Source organism: Mesocricetus auratus, unplaced genomic scaffold, assembly GCF_017639785.1.
Source record: "Mesocricetus auratus isolate SY011 unplaced genomic scaffold, BCM_Maur_2.0 Super-Scaffold_6730, whole genome shotgun sequence".
Taxonomy (NCBI): Eukaryota; Metazoa; Chordata; class Mammalia; order Rodentia; family Cricetidae; genus Mesocricetus; species Mesocricetus auratus.
The window spans coordinates 67,823,910-67,847,599 of NW_024429184.1; the positions used below are offsets into that span (position 1 = coordinate 67,823,910).

The window sequence follows — 23,690 nt, forward strand, 5'->3', positions numbered from 1 at the left end:
CTGTTTGCAGTCATTCCTGGCACCACAGAGTATCTTGTGCATATGAGCTTCTGTACTGCTAGTATCAAGGTGGGGTCTCAGAAGAGATCTGGATTGTTAAGACAACATGAGATGGCTTTATTATATTGCCACGGTGCCCTTCAGACAAGCTTCATGGGAGAAACTGGAAACTTGGCTTGAACTTGAATTTTTTATTTAATTAAAGGGAGGTTTAAAGTCTATTTTTGTGTGTGCATGCACATGCGTGGTAAAGGACAACTTGTGGGAATTAGTTCTCGCCTTCTCCCACATGCTACCTGGGGATCGATGAACATAAAACTGGCAAGCTTGGTGAGGGTGCCTGTTGTGGAGTATTTTAAGTGGGTAAAGATGTGTTACATTTGCTTATGTAAAGATTTGTTGCTGCTTCACTTGCCAGCCTAAGGTACCTGATTGATCTAATAAAAAGGTAAACGGCCCACAGCTAGGCAGAAAAAGGACAGGCAGGGCTGGTAGGCAGAGAGAATAATTACCAAGTTTTTGTACAGACGAGTGGGCACATTTGTATTTCCTCGAATTGCCTTACCATAAGGATAAGAGGAGAAATCTAAAGAACAAAAAGAGAGGAGAGAAGAGGGAGAAAGAGAAGGAGACAACCAGGGCCAGCCAGTAGACACAGAGTAGGATATACAGAAAGGTAAAAAGCCCCAAGGCAAAATGTAGATAAAAAGAAACAGTAAAATAAGAGCCAAGATAAGGCTGAGCATTCATAAATAAGAATTCTGTAGGTCAGGATTGGGAGCTGGTTGGTGGCTCAAAGGCCTGCTACAGGTGCCTTGGCAAGAAGAATCATTTTACTGTCCTCTATCTGAATTAAAAACAAAATAAACGATCACGTGTACATAAGGTATACAATGTTTGAATGTAACTGACCTTCATAATCTCAGGGAGTGGCACTATTAGGAGGTGTGGCTTTGTTAGAGGAAGTGTGTCACTGTGGGGGCAGGCTTTAAGGTTTCCTATGATAAGGATACTGCCCAGTATCTCAGTTGATTTCCTGTTGTCTGCAAGCCAAGATGTGTGACACTTGGCTACTTCTCCAGCACCATGCTCTCTGTCGTAATAGACTGGACATCTGAACTATAAGGAAGCCACCCCAAATAAATGTTTTCCTTTAAGAGTTGCCATGTCATTGTGTCTCTTCACAGCAATAGAAACCCTAAGACACAATACTAGTAGGGTAAACACGTTAATATGGTGAAGCAAATCAATGCATCTATCAACTCACTTTAAAAACATTTTTGGGGGGGAGGTCCTTGGCATGAAACTCAGGCTTCACATTTGCTAGGCATGTGCTATACCATTGAGCTACATCCCCAGACTTCATGTTTGTATTTAAAATTATTCTCAATTCTTATTGTTTTGGTTTTTGAGACCGTTTCTCTGGGTAGCTTTGGCTGTCCTGGAATTCAATCTGTAGGCCAGGCCTGCCTCTGCCTCCTGAGTATGGGACTAGAGGCATGCACCACCACCACCCAGGTTAAACTTTTAAAAAAAAAAAAGATTTATTTATGAGTGTTCTGTTGGTATGTATTTGTGTGGAGGTCAAAGGAGAGGATGAGATTCTCTGGAACTGGACTTACAAATGGTTGTGAGGGCTTCATGTGTGCTGGAAATCCAACCCAGGTCCTTTGCAGGGCAGTAAGTGCTCTTAATTGGTGAGCCATCGGCCCCCACCATGTTCCCATTTAAAAAATAAACAATTTCCTCTATGAATTATAGAATTTCTCTCAAATTTGTGGTCCTCGCCCTTTAAGAGCAAGCCTCGTGACTACAAAACTAATGAATACCAATACGTATACTGGCATTTCAAATAAAATTGCATATCATAACTTCAAACAAGTCAGTAATGTTATCTACTATATGGCAATGGTGGGAGTCATACTGGGCTGGCTCTATTAATCCCAAAGTACATCTAAACTGTTGTCTCTCTACCTCAATTCAAGGATATTGTTCCTAAGCCAGGAACACTCACTATCCCTTAGTAATCAGATACATTGTGGTATGGTTTACTCCAATATCTACCACTTTCACAAACAGCAAACAAGGCTTACTTTTGTTTTCATTTTTTGTATTGTTTAATTTTATTATGTAAGAGATGATGGCGGGCACATGCAGCTCCCAATCCATGTGTAGAGAAGAGGGGGCAACCTTGGGGAGGAAGTGTGTGCTGTTTCTTTCCGCCTGTTGAGGCAGTGTCGATAGGTTACACGCTGGATAAACTTCCAGGCACTTCTCTGGGACGGAACACATGGCAAGCAATTTTATCTATGGAGCTATCTTGCTGACCCTACTTTTCTGTTCACTGGTTATTTTAGAATGTCCTTAAAAACAATCTGAAAATGCCTGTTGGGTGTGGTTACACACAGCTGTAATTCTAACTAACTGGGAGGCAGATAATGAGTTAACAGCCATCCCGAGATACATAGTGAGAGGTTTCAAACAAAACAACTGAAACACAGATTCCATTCAGTTCAGATGCAACACTTGATTGCCTAGACAGTGCATCTACTGTATGGTTCTCCTCCATCCATTTTTCTGAAAGTTAGAAGACAAATGGCAACAAGGTCTTCATTGAAGACTGTAATTTTGGAGTGCTACATGTTGACGACTAGAGTTGCATTTGTTTCCATGACTGATTACTGTTATTAAAATGATATATATGCTATAAAAATTGATCAAAGATCAATCAAAACCATGATTACAATATGATTCAACAGAGTCCCAATATTACATTATTTGTAATGGGCACAATAAACGAGCTAAGCGTGGAAAGCACAGACAACACTGTTGAGTCACAAAATGCTCAGCTGTACATTGGTGACCAAGTGGCGCTCTAGAGGTGCATACTGATGTGGTAACGAAAGGGCGGAACCACGCAGCTAACCACACCCACTTCGGGCATGACTAGAGACAGGGCGGTGAACTACAACGCTAGCCAGGTCCACTTTTGGGCGTGGCTAGAGGCATGTACGGAGATTCTTATAAAAGACTGCAGCAGACCCACATTCATTCTCTTTTCGGCTTCCGGTTTGGTAGTGAAGGCTACTTGACTCATCTGGGATGCCCGTTTTCTCTTGTAATTTCTACAATAAAGTTACCTATACCCTCAACAAGTGTGGCGTTTATCATTATAGCTACAGGTGGCTGATGAGTTTTGTACACAAAGTGGCAGGGAATGGCAGCAGCCTAACATGTTCCTATTGCCTGTCTCTTGTGGGGATTGGAATAGATGAAATACTGGATCTTGTTTTTAGCCATCATGTCACATTTAATTCACGAAAGAGTAGTGGTTAGGGGAGAAAGGATGCAAAAAAAGCACTTCCTGTTCTGACAAGTTAACAAAGGTGTTAACTTATCTAAGGGCTTGTTCTCTCCTGGAATACAACAGAACTCAGGCTCACTGGACTTTTGCTATGCAACAGCAGTGAGAAAGCACTGTTGCCTTTACTACCAGCACTCAGGAGGCAAACGGGGCAGATCTCTGTGAGTTCAAAGCCAGACTGGTCTACAGAGAGAGTTCTAGGACAGTCAGGGCTACACAGAGAACCCTGTCTCAAAAAGCAACAACAACAACAAAACAAACAAAAAACCCCTACAAGTTCTCCCTCCCTTCTCTGTGCCACACAACAGCCTTCTAACAGCATCTGATGAGAGCAATGACAAGGCTGTGACAGGGCTGTTGCATCTCCAGGAAAACCAGCAGGAAGTAGGGGTACAGGGTCTAACTCAGAGCCTCTTAAGTTCTCCGGGCACACAGGCCCTTTTGTGCAAGAAGGGTTCTACCAGTGAGTCCTACAGCTTCACAAAGGTTAAATATTCCAACCCACTAGGAAAACATGTGGGAACACACGTACGATGTGTTAATGGGCTATAAAGCGTATTTAAAAATGTGCTCATCATAGAAAGGACACTTTTATACATAGGATTTTATTTTGCACTGCTGTAACAATTTCATTCTAGACCAAGGGAGAAAAAGAAAGGATAAAACCACCACAGTGAGTAAACGACTAAAGCTTTTCTAATTTAACAGGATTTTCCATCTGGTAGATTTATTTTCATCATATCCTCTCAGAACAGACAGTAGGCTTACCATATTTAAAAGATTATAGATAGGTTGCACTGAAAGAAAAATTTTACACAGTCACTGTACATCAAGGCTGACAAACTGTCCTGCATGAAAAATAGACTTAGAAATCGTGTGAATAGAAGGGAACATTATTGTGTCTAAGGGAAGATTAAAGTGGCATGGCATGCCCTCTCCATGTGGTACTCACTCTGGGAGTCGCTTAGTGTTGGGATTTCTGCTTCCGCCCTTCCCACCCATCACTCTGTTTTTACCCAACAGCACTCATTAAGGCAAACAAATCCTTCTGTGAAGCGGTCTCAAGAAATTGTGGACAAATAGCAAACTTTCGGCATTAAAACAGGTTAACACATACACAGCCTTTAGTAATACACAAGCTTATTTTTCTTGGACTAGTGACAAGAAAAGATGAACATGCTCATTAACGATGTCAAAAAGTTTAGAAGTCAGTGTCCAAGCAATTCCTAACAATGCTTCTGTAGCTTCAAGCTCCGGACAGTGTAGAATTTATGCAAATGCATTAGACTTCAAGCTTGGCAAATCACACCCAAGCAGGTTATTAAACTATATATACAGAAAGCAAATGATAAATACAGAATTCAGAGAGTCCTTCTGTCTTTCTTTATATCCTTGAAAATCGACAAACCATGTGAGGACAGTCCTATAATATTAAACATTAGGTAACCACAGGTGTTGGGAAACCTAACTACACAAACCGATTTAAAATACTCACCATGACTTTGTAGTGTTTAATACAATTCAGCTCGTAGTTAAGGGCACAAGACAACATTTAACAAAAATAATCACATCAATTGACCTAGAAATCAAATGCAAATAGATATGAATACAATCTCCAAAATCTGTCTTTTTAAGTGAACATTAACCATTTATTCAAAGGTATACAAGAATCTGAAGGATTAAAGTCTCCTGTGACATAAAGCCATTTCAGATAGTTTCATGTCTCAGCTGAGCACAAACGAGGAAGGAGGGGGACAGAGTGCGTGTTCCACTGGGCAGCTAGCCGCTAAGAAGGGACTCAACAGCAGCCTCCCCCCTGCCTGCTGTCCGCCTTGGTTGCCTGCGTGCGTTGCATTGGTAGCAGCATGCTGAGGGCCAATTTTAATGCCATTTGCCTGAAGTAAAAAAAAAAAAAAAAAAAAAAGGATTATAAATCAGAGCAGACCCAACCTGACCAGCCAGTAGATTCTTCTAAAGAATTCACCTAATTCTTAGTGATTTAATTTTGCCCAACAGCTCTAAACACTATTTCAAGTAGGTTCTGAGAGCAGGTGGTTCCTGGTGTTAGAAAGAGCAGAGGGAATGTCCCTGAGAAGAGTCTGTTCTGGTATTGGTCAGCGGGTCCAGATAATGCTGCTTGTCAGAGGGTTTCATGGTGCAGACATTACTTGGAACAATCAGTACAAGGAACGACTATTAGAGGAAAAAATACCCAGAGTCTTTGCTGCTCTGACAGGATGTGAAACCTTCCCTCTAGACAGCATTTCTGCTCCATGTTGAATCAGCTGTGCAGGCTCAGGGGACATGAATGTTACGTGTCATCAATAATTTCTGTGATCCCCAAAGACATGGCATGTTGCCAAGAACCCACACACAGAGCGCGGCTCTTTCATTCGTCAAACTCACACTTACGTCTTAACCCTCGTTCCCTCAAGTGGATTTTACCTAAAAACACACACTTTGAGAAAAGTAATACAGTAGCTCCAGCAACTAAGCTCTTAAGGAAACTTGGTGTCACAGTAAACCTCAGATTTATGGTGCTTGGCAGTTACTGTGCGGCAGGAGCAGCCTTGGGGCTTCTGGCACCAGCTCAGTATTGACAGCGGCTGATGTGGTTTCTTTTCGCTCTTTTGACTCCCCTTTAATAAAAAGCATGCCCTATGGCTCATTGGTTCTGCCCCTCTGGACTGGGAGCAACTTCTTGAGGAATCAAGAAGTCAGCCTTGGCATCAGGCCAAATAAATAGCATGGCCTGTTGGCTCCTGACAGCACATGACTGTCAAAGTTGCAGAAGGCACAGCAAAGCAGTCAGCTACTATAGGAAACCAGAGAGTAACAGCACAAGTGCCCTGGAAACAGAGGCCCAATTACTGGTCAGTTCATAGGGCATCAGTCTCTGAATGGTGTCGCCTTTGACTCAAGAAGTACAGCCATGGAAGTCTAAAGGTAAGGTTTAAACCCATGGGATTGCAAATTAGAAATAGTAAGTACTTTTTGGAAAGCCAAGGCAAGCCACTGATAGCCTCATTTAAGTACAGGCCAAGAGCATCTCTTTAGACGTCTTAATACAAAGAAACAGAAATGCTTATATGAAAGTAACAACATGCTCTATTCACATAAACATTTTGAAATAAGGATAAGCACAAAGGGGAATTTAGGTCAAAGTGACAGCTAGAGGACATTCTCAATCATCTAAAATGCCACACTTTATCCTAATCAAACTGATCAAATTGTGCTCAAAATAACACTAGGGAAGGCCATGCCAACTGTTAATTATATGCATTTATTTGGTGCCCTGAAAAATGTGTTTTGCTCTAATAGTCATTTCCAAAACGGGAATTGCCTTTTCTCCTACCAGAAGGGAGTATGTTGCACAGGTCACAGGACATGCATTCACACACTAGGATATTACTCTCCAAAGCATAAGCACATCTGGATAAATGCCGGTTTTCTTTACAACTGGGGGAATTTACATTATCTTTCATTGTTTGCAATGAATAGACAGGGCCATTTACTTTAATCCAATCTCATAAAGTGGTCCTCTACTAGAACATGAACACTTTACTGTTGAACTACACTCACCAGGTAACCTGAGCACCTACCTACTGTAAAACATGTGCCAGGCTTTCTGTTAGATGATTGCTAACCATCTAACAAAGAATCATCAAGTGACCCATTCTAGGAAAACTAAATAAATAAACAACAAAATCTTGGCTCTAAATATTAAGTAAAAGTAAACTCAAAATTAGTGTTTAGTCAACAGTATTTGCATGTACGTACCTCATTATTAATGTCAAAGACCCCTTCTTGGATTTTTTCATAAATTTCTTTTGCTGTGTTAATAAATGCCTGAAAAATGAGGTAGAGAAGCAGGTTTGTATGATTCAAAATCACAGAAGTAAAAGAACATTATATATAAGCTCTATGGGACTGAAGAGATGGCTAAGAAAGCAACTGCTCTTGCAAAGGACTTCTGGTTCCCAGCACCCATACTGGGTGGTTCATAACCTGTAACTCCAACTCCAGCAGATCTGATGCCCTCTTCTGGCCTCTGTGAGCACCCCACTCTAACCACGACAGTGATGGTGATGAAGAACTCTAGAGGACGAGAGCTGACTCAGAGCATAAAAATACTTGCCATAAAAACTTGACAATCCGAGTCTTACTCCCAAAAGGAGAGAACAGATTCTTGAAAAATCTTCAGACCTCCATACACAAGCCATGATGCACACATGCCACACACACACACACCCCATAATGTTCTAGAGAATATCATAACACTTGGCACATGAAATTATTTGTATATCCCTAATAGAGCAGCACAATATCTAACATTTTAGCATGGAAACATCAAGTAGGAATAGAATAGAATGCTCCTGAGTGATAAAGCATCTAAATAGTGGTTCTCAGCCTCTCTAACTCTCAGACCCTTTAACACAGTGGTTCTCAGCCTCCTTAACTCTGAGACCTTTAACACAGTGGTTCTTAGCCTCCTTAACTCTGAGACCTTTAACACAGTGGTTCTCATCCTCCGTAACACTCAGACCCTTTAACACAGTGGCTCTCAGCCTCCCTAACACTCAGACCCTTTATTTAACACAGTGGTTTTCAGCCTCCTTAATGATAGGACCCTTTAATATACTTCCTTGTGTCATGGTGACCCCTAATCACAAAATTATTTTGTTGTTACTTCATAACTGTAATTTTGCTACTGTAATGAATTGTAATGTAAATATCTGATATGTGTCTCCAAACAGTTGTGACCCCCAACTGTTGATCTAAGAGGAGGCACATCTGACACTCACTGGTGAAGAAAGAGTTTTTCCTGTAACCTAAGGGAAGCAACGATGCCTGCCAAATCTCATTTGCATCATTAGCATTGTTGTTCATAACAGCCGGAAAACAAAAACAACATGAACTTTCACCCACTAGTGAGTGAAAGCTAAAACGTGGACTAGTGATTAACAGACACTCAGCCATTTAAAGGACAAATAGACACATATGATCCAACCCCATTTCTAGGAAATGTCAGAATGGCCAATGTCCATTTTCATACATGGTTACTGAGGACTGGAGGAGAAAATGAGAGACTGATTTCTTTGCAGGGTGGTGGAAATGTTCTTGAATTATTAGACAACAGTGATAGTTGCCCAACTCTGAATATAATTCAACCTTACCAAAAAGTACACTTGAAGAGTGGATTTTATGAGACGTGAATTCTATCTCCAAAGCAAATATGGCCAAGGAGGGGGGAGAGTTTCCTAATGAAAAGTACGCACGAGAACCCAGGTCAGCTAGACATTTCACACATGCCAACATGTTTGCACTAGCTGATTTTTAGAGGATGATCTCAGACGACGCTGGTCCACATGGCACTGCTTGGCCATGTTCTGACGAGATCGGGCACGTTCAGGGTGGTATGGCCGTAGACTTTGCTATGTTCTGTAGCCTGAATGACAGAGTCAGAGGCAGGGCAGGGGACGAGGCAGCGGGTCAGAGTGTCTGAGACAGGAGGGAGGGGGCATCAACGGGAAGCTAATGTACTGAGCACACTGGCAGCAACTCCTTTGTGTGGTCTGTCTCACACATATTCTCTCTCAATCAATCCTTAGAGTGAAAGAATCAGATTCAGATGATACTGGTCACACAGAATAGTTTTGTGTGCTGCTATGTTGTCACAAAATTAAGTCTGTAAAATTTCCAATAATATCCTATGCTTGTGTAGACTATTTAAAGTATTTTATGTAAACATTACCAGTGCTACAGAGGGCATAAAAATGCTGGCAGAGTTTAAACTATCAGATTTGAGAAAAAAAATAGGTAAGAGTATTAGTCAATATTATGTGGAAAGGAAGTGGTATTTGATGAAAATTCACAGGTCTTTTCGTTAACTACCAGGACAGATTTGCTGGGAAATTTGAGAAGTAAAGGTTAATGGAAAGGAGCAAATCATAGCTCCCCTCTTTTCAATACTGGAAACGTTTGGTTGCTGCAGTTGCTATCACAGCTTTTGGTTCTTTGACACACTGATAGTTTTCACCTGTAGAGGCCTTGCCACTGGCCAGAGTAATCAATCTACTGCAGCTCAGTTACTGCACCAAACAAACCCCAGTCAGCAAAGCAGATCTGAATGACTGTGGCAGGAACAGAGAGGTATGAATATGCACAAATTCTAAGTGGTTGTGCGATCATCACAGAGGGTCATGAGAATTTGCTGCAAAATAATGAGAAGAATTAATCACTGGTGATGCACAAGACACTGAGGACGCAAGCATTTTCATGTACGTACTGGCATTGAAGTGAAGGGAGAAATTGGCTCTCAGTCAACTAAGAAAGGGTTCATAGTCTTCAAAACTGAAGTTATCTCTATAAATAAGTAAAAACTGAACTTTATTTCTAATAATGAGCCTCAGAAACCTGGCTAATTGAATCAAAAGACAAAGACTCATGAGGCTGCTACTCCTCTTATAGGGCACCATGTGTGTGCATGCCAACAATGCCAGATGGATTACCAGGTACCATGTATATAGGGCACCATGTGTGTGCACACCAACAATGCCAGACAGGCTACAAGGTCCCATATATGTATAGCATCATGTGTGTGCATGCCAACAATGACAGACTGACTACAAGGTCTCATCATATATGTAGGTCACCATGTGTGCAAGTGCTAACACTGCCAGACAGACTACAAGGTTCTATATATGTAGGGCACCCATTTGTGCATGCTAACAAAACGCCAAACAGGCTACAAGGTCCCAAATAGGTGGGGCAAAAAGTCTAAGAGTGCAACATTTGTATTGCTATATGGAACTATAAGGTTCCTCATATGGACTGTAACTTCACAGATACAAACAGCTCTAAGCCTAACCTAGTAAACTGTTGTTTTACCAACTTATCAAGAAATCATTTAAAAACTGGCATAAGAAAACCATACTAACTTTATTCCCTAAGCAGTACGTTTAAAAGCTTAGTGGTAACACACATTTGAGATGTATTTCACATCTGGAAAACATGAAATTAATTTTCCTTGAATTGAAATATATAGATGGTTAAGGATTTTTCATTATAATTTGGTCTGTCAATGGAGGAGTCTTTGGATAATGCCACTTCTATTATGCAATTCTCTAATTTTACCCTGAAGGCACTAAAATATTTTCTACCTTTCCAAGTACAATATAGAGTACTATATGAATGCACTAGTTTTTCATACTTCAAATAAAAATTAACATTTATTGTATATTATCAGGCAACTAATGACTGACTTTATGACTCCTTACAATGTGAAACTCAACATGATAAATGCAGACATCAGCACACCCTTTTTTTGTTTATGTTTTTTTGAGACAGGGTTTCTTTGTGTAGCCTTGGCTGTTCTGGAACTAGCTCTGTAGACCAGGCTGGCCTCTAACTTACAGAGATCTACCTGCCTCTGCCTCCTGAGTGCTGGGATCAAAGGCATATTGCCACCACAGCCTGGCTAGCACACCCATTTTAAACCTATAGCTATTGGCTAAAATGGAAGATTCTTCAAATACAATGGGCATTAAACCAACACTATTATGACTCATTGGTGGTCAAACAAACTTCTAGGTTAACATCACTGTGATCACAGGTAGAATTTCTCCCTTCAATATGTAAAAATTTTCAGCAATGAGAAATACAGAATGATGTAATAGTAATAAACTGGGATTAAAAATGGTGGACTTAATGGAGATGGCTCAATGGTTAAGAGCACTTGGTGCCCTTGCAGAAAACCCAGGTTCAATTCCCAGGACCTACACGGCAGTTCACAACTGTCTATAACTTCTAATTCCAGGGGATCCAATGTCTTCTTCTGATTCCCACAGGTATCAGGGACACACAAGGTGAACATATATACATACATGCAAAACACCCATACATTTAAGAATAAATCAATCTTGAAAAATTCTAATTTCACTCTTCATTTATTATCACTTGTCATATATTTTTCAAGTGTTGCTTCACACTGTCAATCTGACAAGATTTAAGATCACCTAGGAGACAAGCCTTTGGGCATGCCTGAGAGGGATACTCCATATTAGGTTAGATTCTGGACAGGCCTGAGGGGTTATGTAGACTAGGTTGGCTTCTAGGCAGGCTTGAGAGGGGTATGTAAACTAGGCTAGGCCCTGGACATGTCTGTGAGGGTATGTAGACTAGGTTGGACTCTGGGCAGGCTTGAGAGGGGTATGTAGACTAGGCTAGGCCCTGGACATGTCTGTGAGGGTATGTAGACTAGGTTGGACTCTGGGCAGGCTTGAGAGGGGTATGTAGACTAGGCTAGGCCCTGGACATGTCTGTGGGGTTATGTAGACTAGGTTGGACTCTGGGCAGCACCATCCTATGGACTATTGTTGAGAACTGAATAGAAGGCAGGACATACACACATGAACACCAGCATTGATCTTCCTGCCTCCTCACGGTGAACATGACAGCTGCCCCAAGCTTCTGTCATCTAACATTCCTACTATGATGCTCTCTCACACTCTACACCTGAATAAACCCTTCCTTCCTAAAGTGCTTCTGTCAGGCGCTTTTGGCTTTGTTTCGTGAGACAGCGTCTGACTATGCAGCCCTGCTAGCCTCATACTCCTGACTCTCTGCTGCAGCCTTCTGGAATTACATTCACATGCCACAGTGCCTGGCTCAACTGCTGGTTTTGGTTTATGTAGATCTTTTTGAGGGGAAATTTCATTTAGGACCTTACTAGGGAGAAGGGGGCAAGCAGCAAGGAAAGAGTAATAGACATTACTATTAGCTCAGGAAATGATGTCAAATAAGCATTGTAAAACAGTGCTCTTCACATTTGGACCACAGGCGATTTCTTTACAGCCAGTGAATTTGGTAGCCTTGGCTCCCACACACTGAATGCCCAGTTTTAGCACTGGAACCCTGTGACTCTCTTCATCTCCATCCAGTCTTTCCCTCTCACCATTCTTTGATTAATTGCTACGATCAGTCCTTTCCATTCATTTTCTTAGTGCCTTCTACTTCAGGCACTAATCTTCCAAGCCTTGGCAGCAGTTAACTGAGCGGTAGTAGTATAAGGCAAATTTTCAAGGACTTGTATGAACAGTACAAACTAAATACATAAACCCCAGAGCATGAGAGGTGTAGGCTGTGGCTGTAGCACAGTGGGAAGCAGTATGCCTAGCACACACACTGCCGGGGTGCGATGCTCAGCCCCACATACAGGGACATGGGTGGTGTAGGCAGGGAGATCAGCAGTAGAAAGTCATCCTTGACTTCAGAATGGTTTTGAGGCCACCCTGGACTACATCAGACCCTGTCTACAAACAGACCCACCAACACCCCCCCCCACTAAAAATGGGGCATAATTCAAGTACAAGCTCAGCAAACACACATGCTGATGTGCACTGCATGTGTCACTGACAAGGGCACCTAGTAAGTGTCAAGTGCAAGACACAAACACAAAAGGACTGCTGAACTAAAACCAGTTGGTTGGGAGAATCTAAGCACAAGAGCTCACATTTTAGGTCAACACAGGGAAAAAGGGCTTCTTAAGTATTAACTGATACAAGATGTGTGCTGGGTGGCAGTGGGTCCTAACATACAACACACATAACACTCTGAGAGCTGACTGGAGAGAAGCAGGAGTGCACAGGATATTTCTATTATGGCTTTACAGCTTTTAAGTTAAAACACTTCAGCAGACTAACACCTATTTCCTGTGTACCATACTGCCACCTGGTGGCAGGACAGAAATGATAACATGTTAAGTCTGACTGACTTCAGAAAAACTTTCCAAGTACCCTGGGCAAGACAAATGATCCACAGTGTTTTTCTTTTTTTTTTTGAGCTGGGAAACATGATGTAACCAAAACCGTTGTCTAATTTTCTTCTCAAATGCCAAAAGCAACTACATGTATCAATTTGCCTGTGCTAAAATAATAACCAGTAATTATGAAGTGCTTATTACTGGTAAATCACTAAGTATTTTATATTCCTTTATATTGTTCCCTAAAAGAAATTCAAGTTATGTTTAGAAAAATTAAAGAACTGAATCTATAGCGCTGAGGGCAGAACCAGGTTCTTCTGGTTCACACTTCAGCCCCCTCCCCCACCCCACCCCTCATGTGTGGCTTGAGATGCACAGCTCCCCAGGAGAAAGGGTACAGATGCTTCAGTCAGCGAGCCCTGCAAATACTGCAGAGTAAATGAATGGAGGTCAATGCTCTTCAGCCAACTAAGTCTCGGTTAAATAAGACAAAACATTAAAAAGTGAATTAGCTCTAAGTCATGCCTAGAGTAAGCACTAAAGAGTAAGATACACCAAGACAGGACAAATACACATTGATGGGGTAGTCCTATCAACACTAGGCAAATTTCACTATCATAGAGCTTAAAATACAGACCTCCTCTGACTTCTCTAGCTTTATTTGGAGCCTATGTAATTTACTCCAGTGCAAGAACAGTGGCTTTTAAACTCCACTTCAAGGTGGAGCTGCTGGGGCTGCATTTTGGGATGAGAACAGACATCCAATGGAGGTTAATCTGCCAATCTGCCCCAGCTTCCTGTTTTTCCCACAATGGCTACAGTACCCTACATTCCAACCAACAGTGGGCAAGGAGGCCTTTTCTCCACAAACTAGCATTTGCTGTGTCTCGAAGATCAAGAGATCACGGTAGCTAGAGAAAGCATTCCTTCCCAGAACTCGAGGCGTTTCTGTATTTTCTGGTTTCACACAAACTTCGAATCTTCTAGGTAAAATGAATGCAGGGGAGAAAAAGAACTATCAAGTGGTTAAAAGACTAAGAAGAAAACTGGCACTCAGGAAGCAGAGGCAGGCGGATTTCTAAATTCGAGGTCTGCCTAGTCTATAGAGTGAGTTCCAGGACAGTCAGGGCTACACAAGGAAACCCTGTCCAAAAAGACTCCCAACAGAGTTGAAATGCCCAACATCAAGAAAACCGCTGACAACAAATACTGGTTGAAGATGTAGGGAAAGAACCCTTATATACTGCTGGTGGCAATGGAAACTACCGTGGAAACTATTATTGGAGGTTTCTCAACAAGCTAAAAACAAGCCACCATGTGACCCAGCCAAAGGACTCCTGGGCATATCGCAAAGTTTACTTACTTGTATGAATGTTTTGCCTGCATGTATGTATGTGCACCAGGGCAGTCAGAAAAGGGCATCAGATTGCCTACAGCTAGAGTTACAAATCGCTTAGGCCACCATGTGGGTGCTGGAAATAGAACCCAGGACCTCTGCAAAAGCAATTATATGCTCTTAATCACTGAGCCATTTCCCTGGCTTCCAAAGAATGCCCAGATTCTACCAGAGACACTTGCACACTAATGTTTATCGCTGCCAGGTAATGCATTGACCAGCCTAGATGTCCATCAACAGAAGAATAAACAAAACAAAATGCGATACACACAAATGAAATTTTACTCAGCTATAAAGAAAAATAAAATCATGACATCTGTAGTATACAAATGTTAGTTATATAAAATAGCTGGATTCAGAAAGTCAAATTTTGTGTTTCCTGCCATATGTAGATTTAAGATTTTATGTATTTGTATATATGTGCGTATGGATACATGAATATAGTCCATGGGACCAGAAAAGTGATCTTAAATAAGGAGAATGAGGTTAAGAGAATAAAATACATGTGACATAAAGCAGAATGGGGAACCTAAAACCTAAACCCAGCTTGGTGTGCCAGCATGGGCTGGCAGTGGGGAAGACACAGCCAGTATCATAGAGGGCACTCCCAAGGATACCAGCTCTAACCATAGGCCTCAAGAAGGGTGCTTCAAAAGCAGAGAGCATTGTGTGGATGAGACGCCCTTCACTTTAACACAGAGTACAGTGGGGGGGGGGTGCTGGCAACCAAAGGGCACTGGATGCCAAAGTATGGAGCCTGAAGCTCAGACTGTGGGGCACCACGACACAGTTTCAAAGAAACTGTAGGGTAACAATCATTTTTCACTTTTTGGAAGCTCTCAGACAACAGTGTAGAAGATTGAAAAACGAAGACAGGAAGTCTAATAGGGAAGCAATGAAGGTGAGTGAAGCAACAGGTGAAAAGCAATACAGATGAATGGAATGAGTGACTGAAGGATGAGAGGAAACATGAAGGAGAAATACTGGGGGCTGGACCAGAACAGTAAGGACTCTACTCAAGTTGTCCAGCCTATACGCACACCTATGAAGAACACTCACATAGCACCCTCTAGGGGAGCTGAACTTTATTTAATAAAAGACGATATTTGAACTTGGATTTAAGGGGAATCTCCACTCAACCTTGAGAAGTTTGGAGAGGCAGAAAGAGACTGTGTCACTAAGCTACAAAAGCTGTTTCTAAGAGTAACCAAAGGCACCCAAAAGACTGTTCAAGGTAGGAATGAAAATCCATTTGTTAGCTATGGCAACCATCAAGGTAGATGAGTTCATCCATGAAGAAAATTGTGGTGATGTTTTGTTTATGCTATAACAAATAAAGCTTGCCTGAAGAGTGTAAAGCTAGTCACACTAGTTAGCCATACAGGCCAGACAGTGGTGGTGCACACCTTTAATCCCAGCACTCGGGAGACAGAGGCAGGCGGATCTCTGTGAGTTCATGGCTACCTTGGGCTACACAAAATTGATTCAGTCTCAAAGAGAAGTAGAGTTCACACAAAGCTGACTCTTACACTTGGGATCCTACACCTTTAATCCCAGCACTAGGGAGGTGGAGATGGGAGTGATATGGTTGGGCAGAGAGGAATACAAGACGGGAGGAGTCAGGAACTCAGAGTGCAGTCTGGGGCAGTCAGTCTGAGGATGCTGTCTGATGATGCAGTCTGAGCATTGGTAGAGGTAAGAAGGGTAAGAAGTCTAGTGGTTGGCTGCTCTGCTTCTCTGATTCTTCAGCTTTCACCCCGATAGAAAACTGTACTACTGATTTGCCTACAGGCAATCTGATAGAGGCTTTTTCTCAATTGAAGTTCCTCTTCTCCTGTAACTCTACCTTGTGTCAAGTTGGCATTTAGGAAAACAAAGTCTGAGGGGTACTTGTACCACATTTATGCATGTATTCATTCAGTGTTTAGAGTCACCACCATAAGTTGTATAGAATCTACTTCAAAAGAGCAATATACTCTCAGTATCATCTGCTATGTGAAAATTACAACTTATAATTTGGAAAATAAATACATAAAAACAGCAGTTTGCTAACAAAGACATGCTTGTAATGAAGAAGACTTACCATGTTTGTGTGTAATTAATGTTTATGCATACATATATTTGTGTATTATGTGACCCCTATTCACTTCTCCATAGACACACCTGAGACATTTTTACCTTCAAAAGTAATATTTAATTTAGGCATAATGGGGTATCACTTGTTTTCATCCTCATAAATTAACTTGAAAGTATTATTTTGGTGCTGTTTTAAATTTAAAATCCTAGTTTAAGGACGATGGCCTCAGTTCTAATAAGAGTGAAAACAGTAGGCTCATCAGAGGCAATTACTAAAACAATGTAGAGTACTGTTGAAGAAGGATACTGGTGGGACTTGCACTGGAAAGGACAACTACAATAGGGGAGGAGGACATGGATCCATGGACCAGCATCAACAGGACACGTTATAATACTGAGGTTACTCACTGCAGCATCCATGTCAGAAGCAGCACACTGAACAGAGTGGATGCTTTCTTTGTTCCTTCTTTCGGGCCATCAGTGAAATAACACATTTTAAATATCAAAATCATAGTACCTTTTTACAGAAAGGTCACTTATATTTTATAAAGGACTACACTTAATGAAAGTTGGTTATTAGCATTTTAAAGATTGCTTTATAGTCTGTGTGTTTAAGTGTAGTGCTTGGATGTGTTTATGTGCACCATGTGTGTAGGTGCCCACAGAGGCTAGAAGATGGCATCAGTTCCCCTATGACTGGATTTACAGATGGTTGAACTCTCTTGTGGGTGTTAGGAACTGAACCCAAGTCCTCTGGAAGAGCAGCCAGTGCTCTTCACCATCAAGTGACCTCTTAACTATAGGTGACCTCTTCACCCATAACGTTGGTGATTATTTTTTGACCAAATTCTTTTTATTTTGACACAACTGTCAACTGGTATGCAAGTGTATGAAGTAATATAGTCACCTAGTATGGCTTCTCCTTAGTTTTTCCTGCTGGTGACTTCTTAGAAAACCATGGTACACTATTACAACCAAAATACCAAAATAAACAAATAAAAAGAGAATTATTTTAAGACTGTAAGGTGAGTAAGAATGGCCCCATAAGCTGATCTATTTGGCTGCTTAGTCATCTGGAGGTAGAACTCTTTGGTAGAATTAGAAGAATTAAATAAGATGTGAGCTTGTTGGAGGAAATGTGTTTTTGGGGGGTGAGTTTTGAGGTTTCAAAAGAAAAGCCCACATCAGGCCCAGTCTCTCTCTCTTCCTGCTGCCTGCAGATCAGGAAGTAGAACTCTCAGTTACTTCTCCAGCACCATGGCTGCTTGTAATGTCCACCACCGTGATGATAATGGACAAAGCCTCTGAAATTGCAAGCCAGCCCCCAATTAAATGCTTTCCTTCATAAGAGTTGCCTTGGTCATGGTGTTTTTTCACTGCAATAGAACAGTGACTAAGACACTCTTAACTTTTGTCTTTTTATAGCCTGGTGCACTTCCTCCCATGTAACACCCTCCTGGGTCCTGGCAGTGACTCATCTGTTCTGTGGACTCTAATTTCATCACCTCAAGGAAAGGGGGCAGAAGGAATCACACAGTGTACTAGGGTTGGTGCTTGACTTCAGTGAGCTCACTTGCCTGGAGGTTCATCCAGTATTTTCATTTATCAACAGTTTCCCCCCCCCCCATTTTATTTTTTAGTAACTCTTATAAAGGATAACATTTATTTGGGGGTTGCTTATAGTTTCAGAGGTTTAGTCATTGCCATCATGGTGGGAAGCATGATGGCACATAGGCAGACACGGTATTGAAGAGTAGTTAGTTCTACACCTAGATCTGCAGGCAGCAGGAAGAGAGAGACACTGGGCCTGGTGTGAGCTTCTCAAACCTCAAAGCCCACCCCCAGTGACACACTTCCTCCAATAAGGCCACACCTACTCCAATGAGGCCAGGCCACATGTCCTAATCCTTTCAAATCGTGCTACCCCACTATGATACTATATGGGGGCCATTTTCATTCAAACAACAGTCATCACTGACAAGCTAAATGTTCCAAACAAGGAACATCTACTTAGATCTTTTACTTTGTACTTTTTATGTGCCCCCACACAAACAGTCATATATACATTTAATTTTGTATGTCTGGTAATATGCTCATATGGGACATGTGAATGTAGTAGGTGTCAGTCATTCTCAGTTGCTTTTCTACCTTTTAAAATTTTTTGAGATGGGGTTTATGTAGCCCTGGTTATCCTGGTGTTATCTAACCAGACTGGCCACAAACTCAGAGATCTTCCTTTGCCTCTCAAGGACTGGGAGTAAAGGTATGGATTTCTGTTTTGAGACTGTACTCATTGATTTGGCTAGCAGGCTCCTAGGATTTGCCTGTTGTTGTTGTTTTTTTCCCCTCCCCAATCTCCCATACTGAGGTTGTAGGCATCTGTGATAGTGTCTGACTTTTCTGCAGGTCTAATAATTCAAACTCAGGCCTTCTGTTGGCCAAACCAAGCACTTTAACCACTGAGTCATATTCCTAGACTGCTATAGAGATTTTCAGATTTACTTCTAAGCAAATAATTTTTATGTAATTATAGGAAACACTGAAAATGGAAGCTCATGTTTCCATTGTTAGTATTTAAGAGAAATATAATTGATTTTTGTGCTTATCATGTATCCACCAACCTTGTTGAACTACCTTAATAATTCTAGGCTTTTATCTTGTAAATTCTTGGAAAATTTCCTACTGATGTAATTATGACACTCATGGTTTTATTTTTTCTGTCCTGAGCTGTACATCTTCATATGTTCTAATAGTGTGCAGTGAAGGGGGAAGTCCTTCTGTGTATATGTTTGTCTTATTGGTTGATAAAATAAAGCATGGTAGCACTATTGGCCAATAGGGAAGCAAGATAGGTGGGACTAGGAGTCAAGGATGATTCTGGGAAATGTAGTCAAGAATAGTCACCATGTGATCCCGGGAGGAGAGAGCCCAAGTCTGGCATTCTCAGTAAGATAAGACCTTATAAAAATATATATTAGTAATCATGGGTTAATAATTAAGTCAGAGCTAGCCATTAAGAAACCACAGCAAATGGCTAACAGCTTCATAATTAATATAGTGTCTCGTGTGTTATTTGGGGGCTAAAGTAGTGACGGGACCCAGGCAGGAATCCCGCAACAGTGCCGGCTAGACCTTCCATCAGCATGCTCAGTAGAGCAGAGACAGGCATTTTTCCTTGTACCTGAACTAAGGGGCAAGACATTAGGCTTTCTGTAATGAAGGATACCATTAGCCTTAGTCATATGTGTTCCCACACACTCTTTAATGATTTGAAGAAATTCTCTTTACTTTTACTTTCGAGAATTCCCCCCCAAAGAAAACGACAAAAGAAGAAAAGAAAAAAGTAAAGTGCATGGGTGAGTAACTAATTTCACCAAATGCTTTTTTGTATCAACTGATATGATCAAGGTTACATGATTCAATTTTGGATACCAAGCAAGCACTGATTATTTTAGAGAAATTCATTTGGCCATAATGTATATGTTTTATATATACACACATATGTAGAGAGTCAACTTCATAAAGAAAACAATTTAGATTCTTCCACATATTGTAAGAAAAACGCCAATCTCTGGAGTCCCTACATTCTATACTGATGCAAACAAGTCAGGAAAAGCAGGTTATAAATCAGGAAATATAAGTAAAGTAGTTCAAAGCCCTTACAACTCTGTACAAAAGGCAGAGTTGTACGCCATTCTCATGGTACTTAATGGAATTTACAGACTCTCTCAATATAGTTACTGACTCTCAATATGCAGAGAGAGTAGTTTTACACATTATTCCTGATGATACGGAATTAACTTCATTGTTTATACAATTGCAGGAAACTATCAGAAATAGAATCCATCCTATCATCCTATATATATAACACACATTAGATCCCACATGGGTCTGCCAGGTCCTCTAGCACAAGGTAATGATGAGATTGTTCGTTTATTAATAGGAAATATGCCAGAAGCTTCAAATTTTCATAAAAAACACCAAAAGCAAAGGCTTAAAAAAGGATTTTTCTATGACTTGGCAACAAGTCAAGGAAATAGTAAGAAACTTCCCCACCTGTTCATTCTGTAATCAAACTCCATTACCAGCAGGCAGTAATCCCAAAGGTATTCACAGAAATGAAATTTGGCAAATGGATGTGTTTTACTTTCCAGAATTTGGAAGTTTAAAATATGTGCACAGACGACAGACACATTTTCGGGGTTTCAATGGGCCACTGCTCTTAGCTCTAAAAAGGCTGATTCTGTTATCACATACCTCTTAGAGGTGATCGCCATTATGGGTATAACTGCCCAAATAAAAACTGACAATGCTTCAGCATATGTCTCCAGCAAATTGGAACAGTTTTTCAAATATAACATAAAACACATAACTGATATACCATATAATCCCACAAGACAAGCAGTGGCTGCGAGATCTAATGGCACTTTAAAAGAAATGCTCCATTAACAACCAGAGGGAACAAAGACCCCCCAAACACAGATTACATAATGTTTTATTAATAATAAACTTTCTTAATGCTAATGAGAAAGGACAAACAGCTGCAGAAAAACACTGGACTACACAAAAAAACTTCTGAACTAAATCAGCTGGTGTATTTGGTTTGGAAACTAGGGTATGTGTTATGTTGGGGAAGGGGTTTCACCTTTGTTTCCATAGAAGAAACACTTTGGATCCAAACAGGGGAAACCTTGGGAGGAGGAAAGATGACAGCTCATCCACAGTCATATTTCACGAGGTATATAGAGACTTCACAAAGAAAAGGGAAATGTTTTGTCCTTGTCTTAACAGGAAAACCCATCTCCAAAAGGCAAGAAGACACTGAACATGTAGATACCTAAAGAAGAGAGGATGACTAGCCAAAAGAACCAGCAAACAAAGAAAAATCTGATATTTGGTATCAATTCTCTCAACTTATATCCTTATAAAATTTATTTCTCTTTACTTCCTAATACTCTTTGGGTCCCAATTCACTTAAACCAATGCTGGTTTTGGAGTTGGATATGGCTTGCCGCCTGTAAATCCAAGCAGATTTCAGAGTTTCTGTATTATATCAAGAAGCCAACTGATGTAAGACAGAAGAAAGCAAAAATCTAGGGACTGTCATTTGTCTATACTCATTTCTTTCTCTGAAAGTCTAATTTTCCTCATATTTACTATCTTTCTTATTGTTGCCTTTCCCGGTATGCATACATATAAGTTGAAATTTCTTTGTTTGAGTTTTCCACAGAGAACAAAGAATTTCCTAACAGCAATCTTTGAACACTCTGGAATGAAAATGGGGCCCTACTTCACTGATTCTACCTGGTCCAACTTGATGCATCTAAACTGACAACTACCAACCTGAAACCAGTTTGGTACTACATTGCTCTAAACAACTCCAGACTAATCAGCTAATATGGTGCACCTACTTATTACACTCTGGTCAGAGTATCAGACAAGAACTTCAATCAAGCATCTCCTGGCAGAGACTGGGTACAAATGTTGTACCCAGTCTACTCGAGACTCACTACACTAACATTTTCTTCCTACAGGATTCCATGTATTGTCGTCCCCTTTCAGCAGGAAGTAATTCTGAGAATATTATGGCCCCCTTTCCCTACTGTTGATATTACAAGATAATTTACACATATTTAGAGTTAGTTTTCAATTGTTTAGGTTTGGGATTGGAAGGAGAAGGAGGTTGTTCAGGCTTGGACATCACTTTCAGATAAGTTTAGATGGAACAGATATGCTTAGGATGGGATATAGGTAGATTATTACATCTTCTGGGAATTTATAATTTGTTTATCGTAATTCATCATACCGTCTTATTTCTATTCATGATGTTTGATACATAAATATCCTTATCATCTTCTTTATATACGTTTGAGACATTTAGCATATTGACACAATTCAGTTTTGTTTTAAGTCTAAATCTTTTCTTTAGACTAAAAGGGGAACTGTAGGGAGAGATCTTAGGCATCTGTACCGCTGACCACGTCCGATTAGCATGTAGTAGGGACAGGAGATGAGAGCTGGGGGAAAGGAGTCGTGCACTCTCTTGGGGTTCGGGTCGAGTTTCGAAGACCAACAGAGCGCTAACCTCAGGTTCTCGGCTTCTCATGTAAGTGACTTCTCCCTCAATAAATATTATATGAAACCTACCCTGTGTAGCTCCATATTCCTCATTACACATATATGTATACATACTGAAATTCTACTTGCTTGGATTTTGTTGAGGACTTTTCTCTGTATTTCTATAAAGTCTACCAGTCTGTACTTTTCCTGTATTTGTACTGTCTTTCGTTTGGTGTCAGAGCAATGTTATTTTTCTTTCTTTTTCTTTTTGTTATTTTCATAAAATAGAAAGGAAAGTTTTACTTTATGCTTTCTGGAAAAGATAGTCTAGAAGTGATATTCATTTCTTTATTAAAACATTCAGAATTCTCAAATAGAAAAAAAAACGAAAACAACAACAAAATCAAAAACCAAAAACCAATCTGACCCTACTGATTTCTTTCTTTCATTTGTTTGTGTTTTGTTTGTTTCTTGAGACAGGGTCTCTCTCCATAGCTCTGGCTGTCCTAGAACTCACTGTATAGACAGGGACTTCAAACGCACAGGGATCCCTCTGCCTGTCTCCCAAGTGCCTAGAGTGTGGTGACCATTCCCACTTTTCTCTTAGACTTTGAGCTAAATACCTCTCATCTACCACACCACTGTTTCCATAGCAAATAACTCCATGTTTTGTCTCGTTAGGTAAATCATAGTGAAAAATATGCAGCCAAGAAATTGCAGCTCTGGCACAGAACACACAGGTTAGCAATTCTTGCCAGTATCACCTCACCACTACTGTAAAATCCCACAAGCCAGTATGGCTCAGTGGTTACCTTGATCTGGGTTTCCCATGCCCATATTTAAAGCTCTCAAAGTTACCAGCTGACTGTGGGATGTTTAGGTACTGTTAGCACATGATCACAAAGCTGGATAAACAGACTAAAAGGAAAGGAGCAGGATAGACAGAAACTGGTCCTTGAAGATGTTGCTGGGCTGCTGAATCGTATCCAGGAGCCTGAATTTACAGGAAATAGTCTTAGTGGTTGAAAATC

At 40.8% G+C, this 23,690-nt stretch overlaps 1 protein-coding gene across 1 annotated transcript in view; it reads right to left on the minus strand.

Moving 5' to 3' along the window:
- Window positions 1–3,950: 3,950 nt before the first annotated feature.
- Window positions 3,951–23,690, minus strand: part of Rab2a (RAB2A, member RAS oncogene family) — a 77,330-nt gene continuing 57,590 nt past the window's right edge. The window contains exons 7-8 of the mRNA XM_005066732.4: window positions 7,145–7,213; window positions 3,951–5,259 (exon numbers count right to left, since the gene is read on the minus strand). Of these exons, the coding sequence (XP_005066789.2) occupies window positions 5,089–5,259; window positions 7,145–7,213 (240 nt within the window). The 3' untranslated portion in view covers window positions 3,951–5,088. The remainder of the gene's footprint in view (window positions 5,260–7,144; window positions 7,214–23,690) is intronic.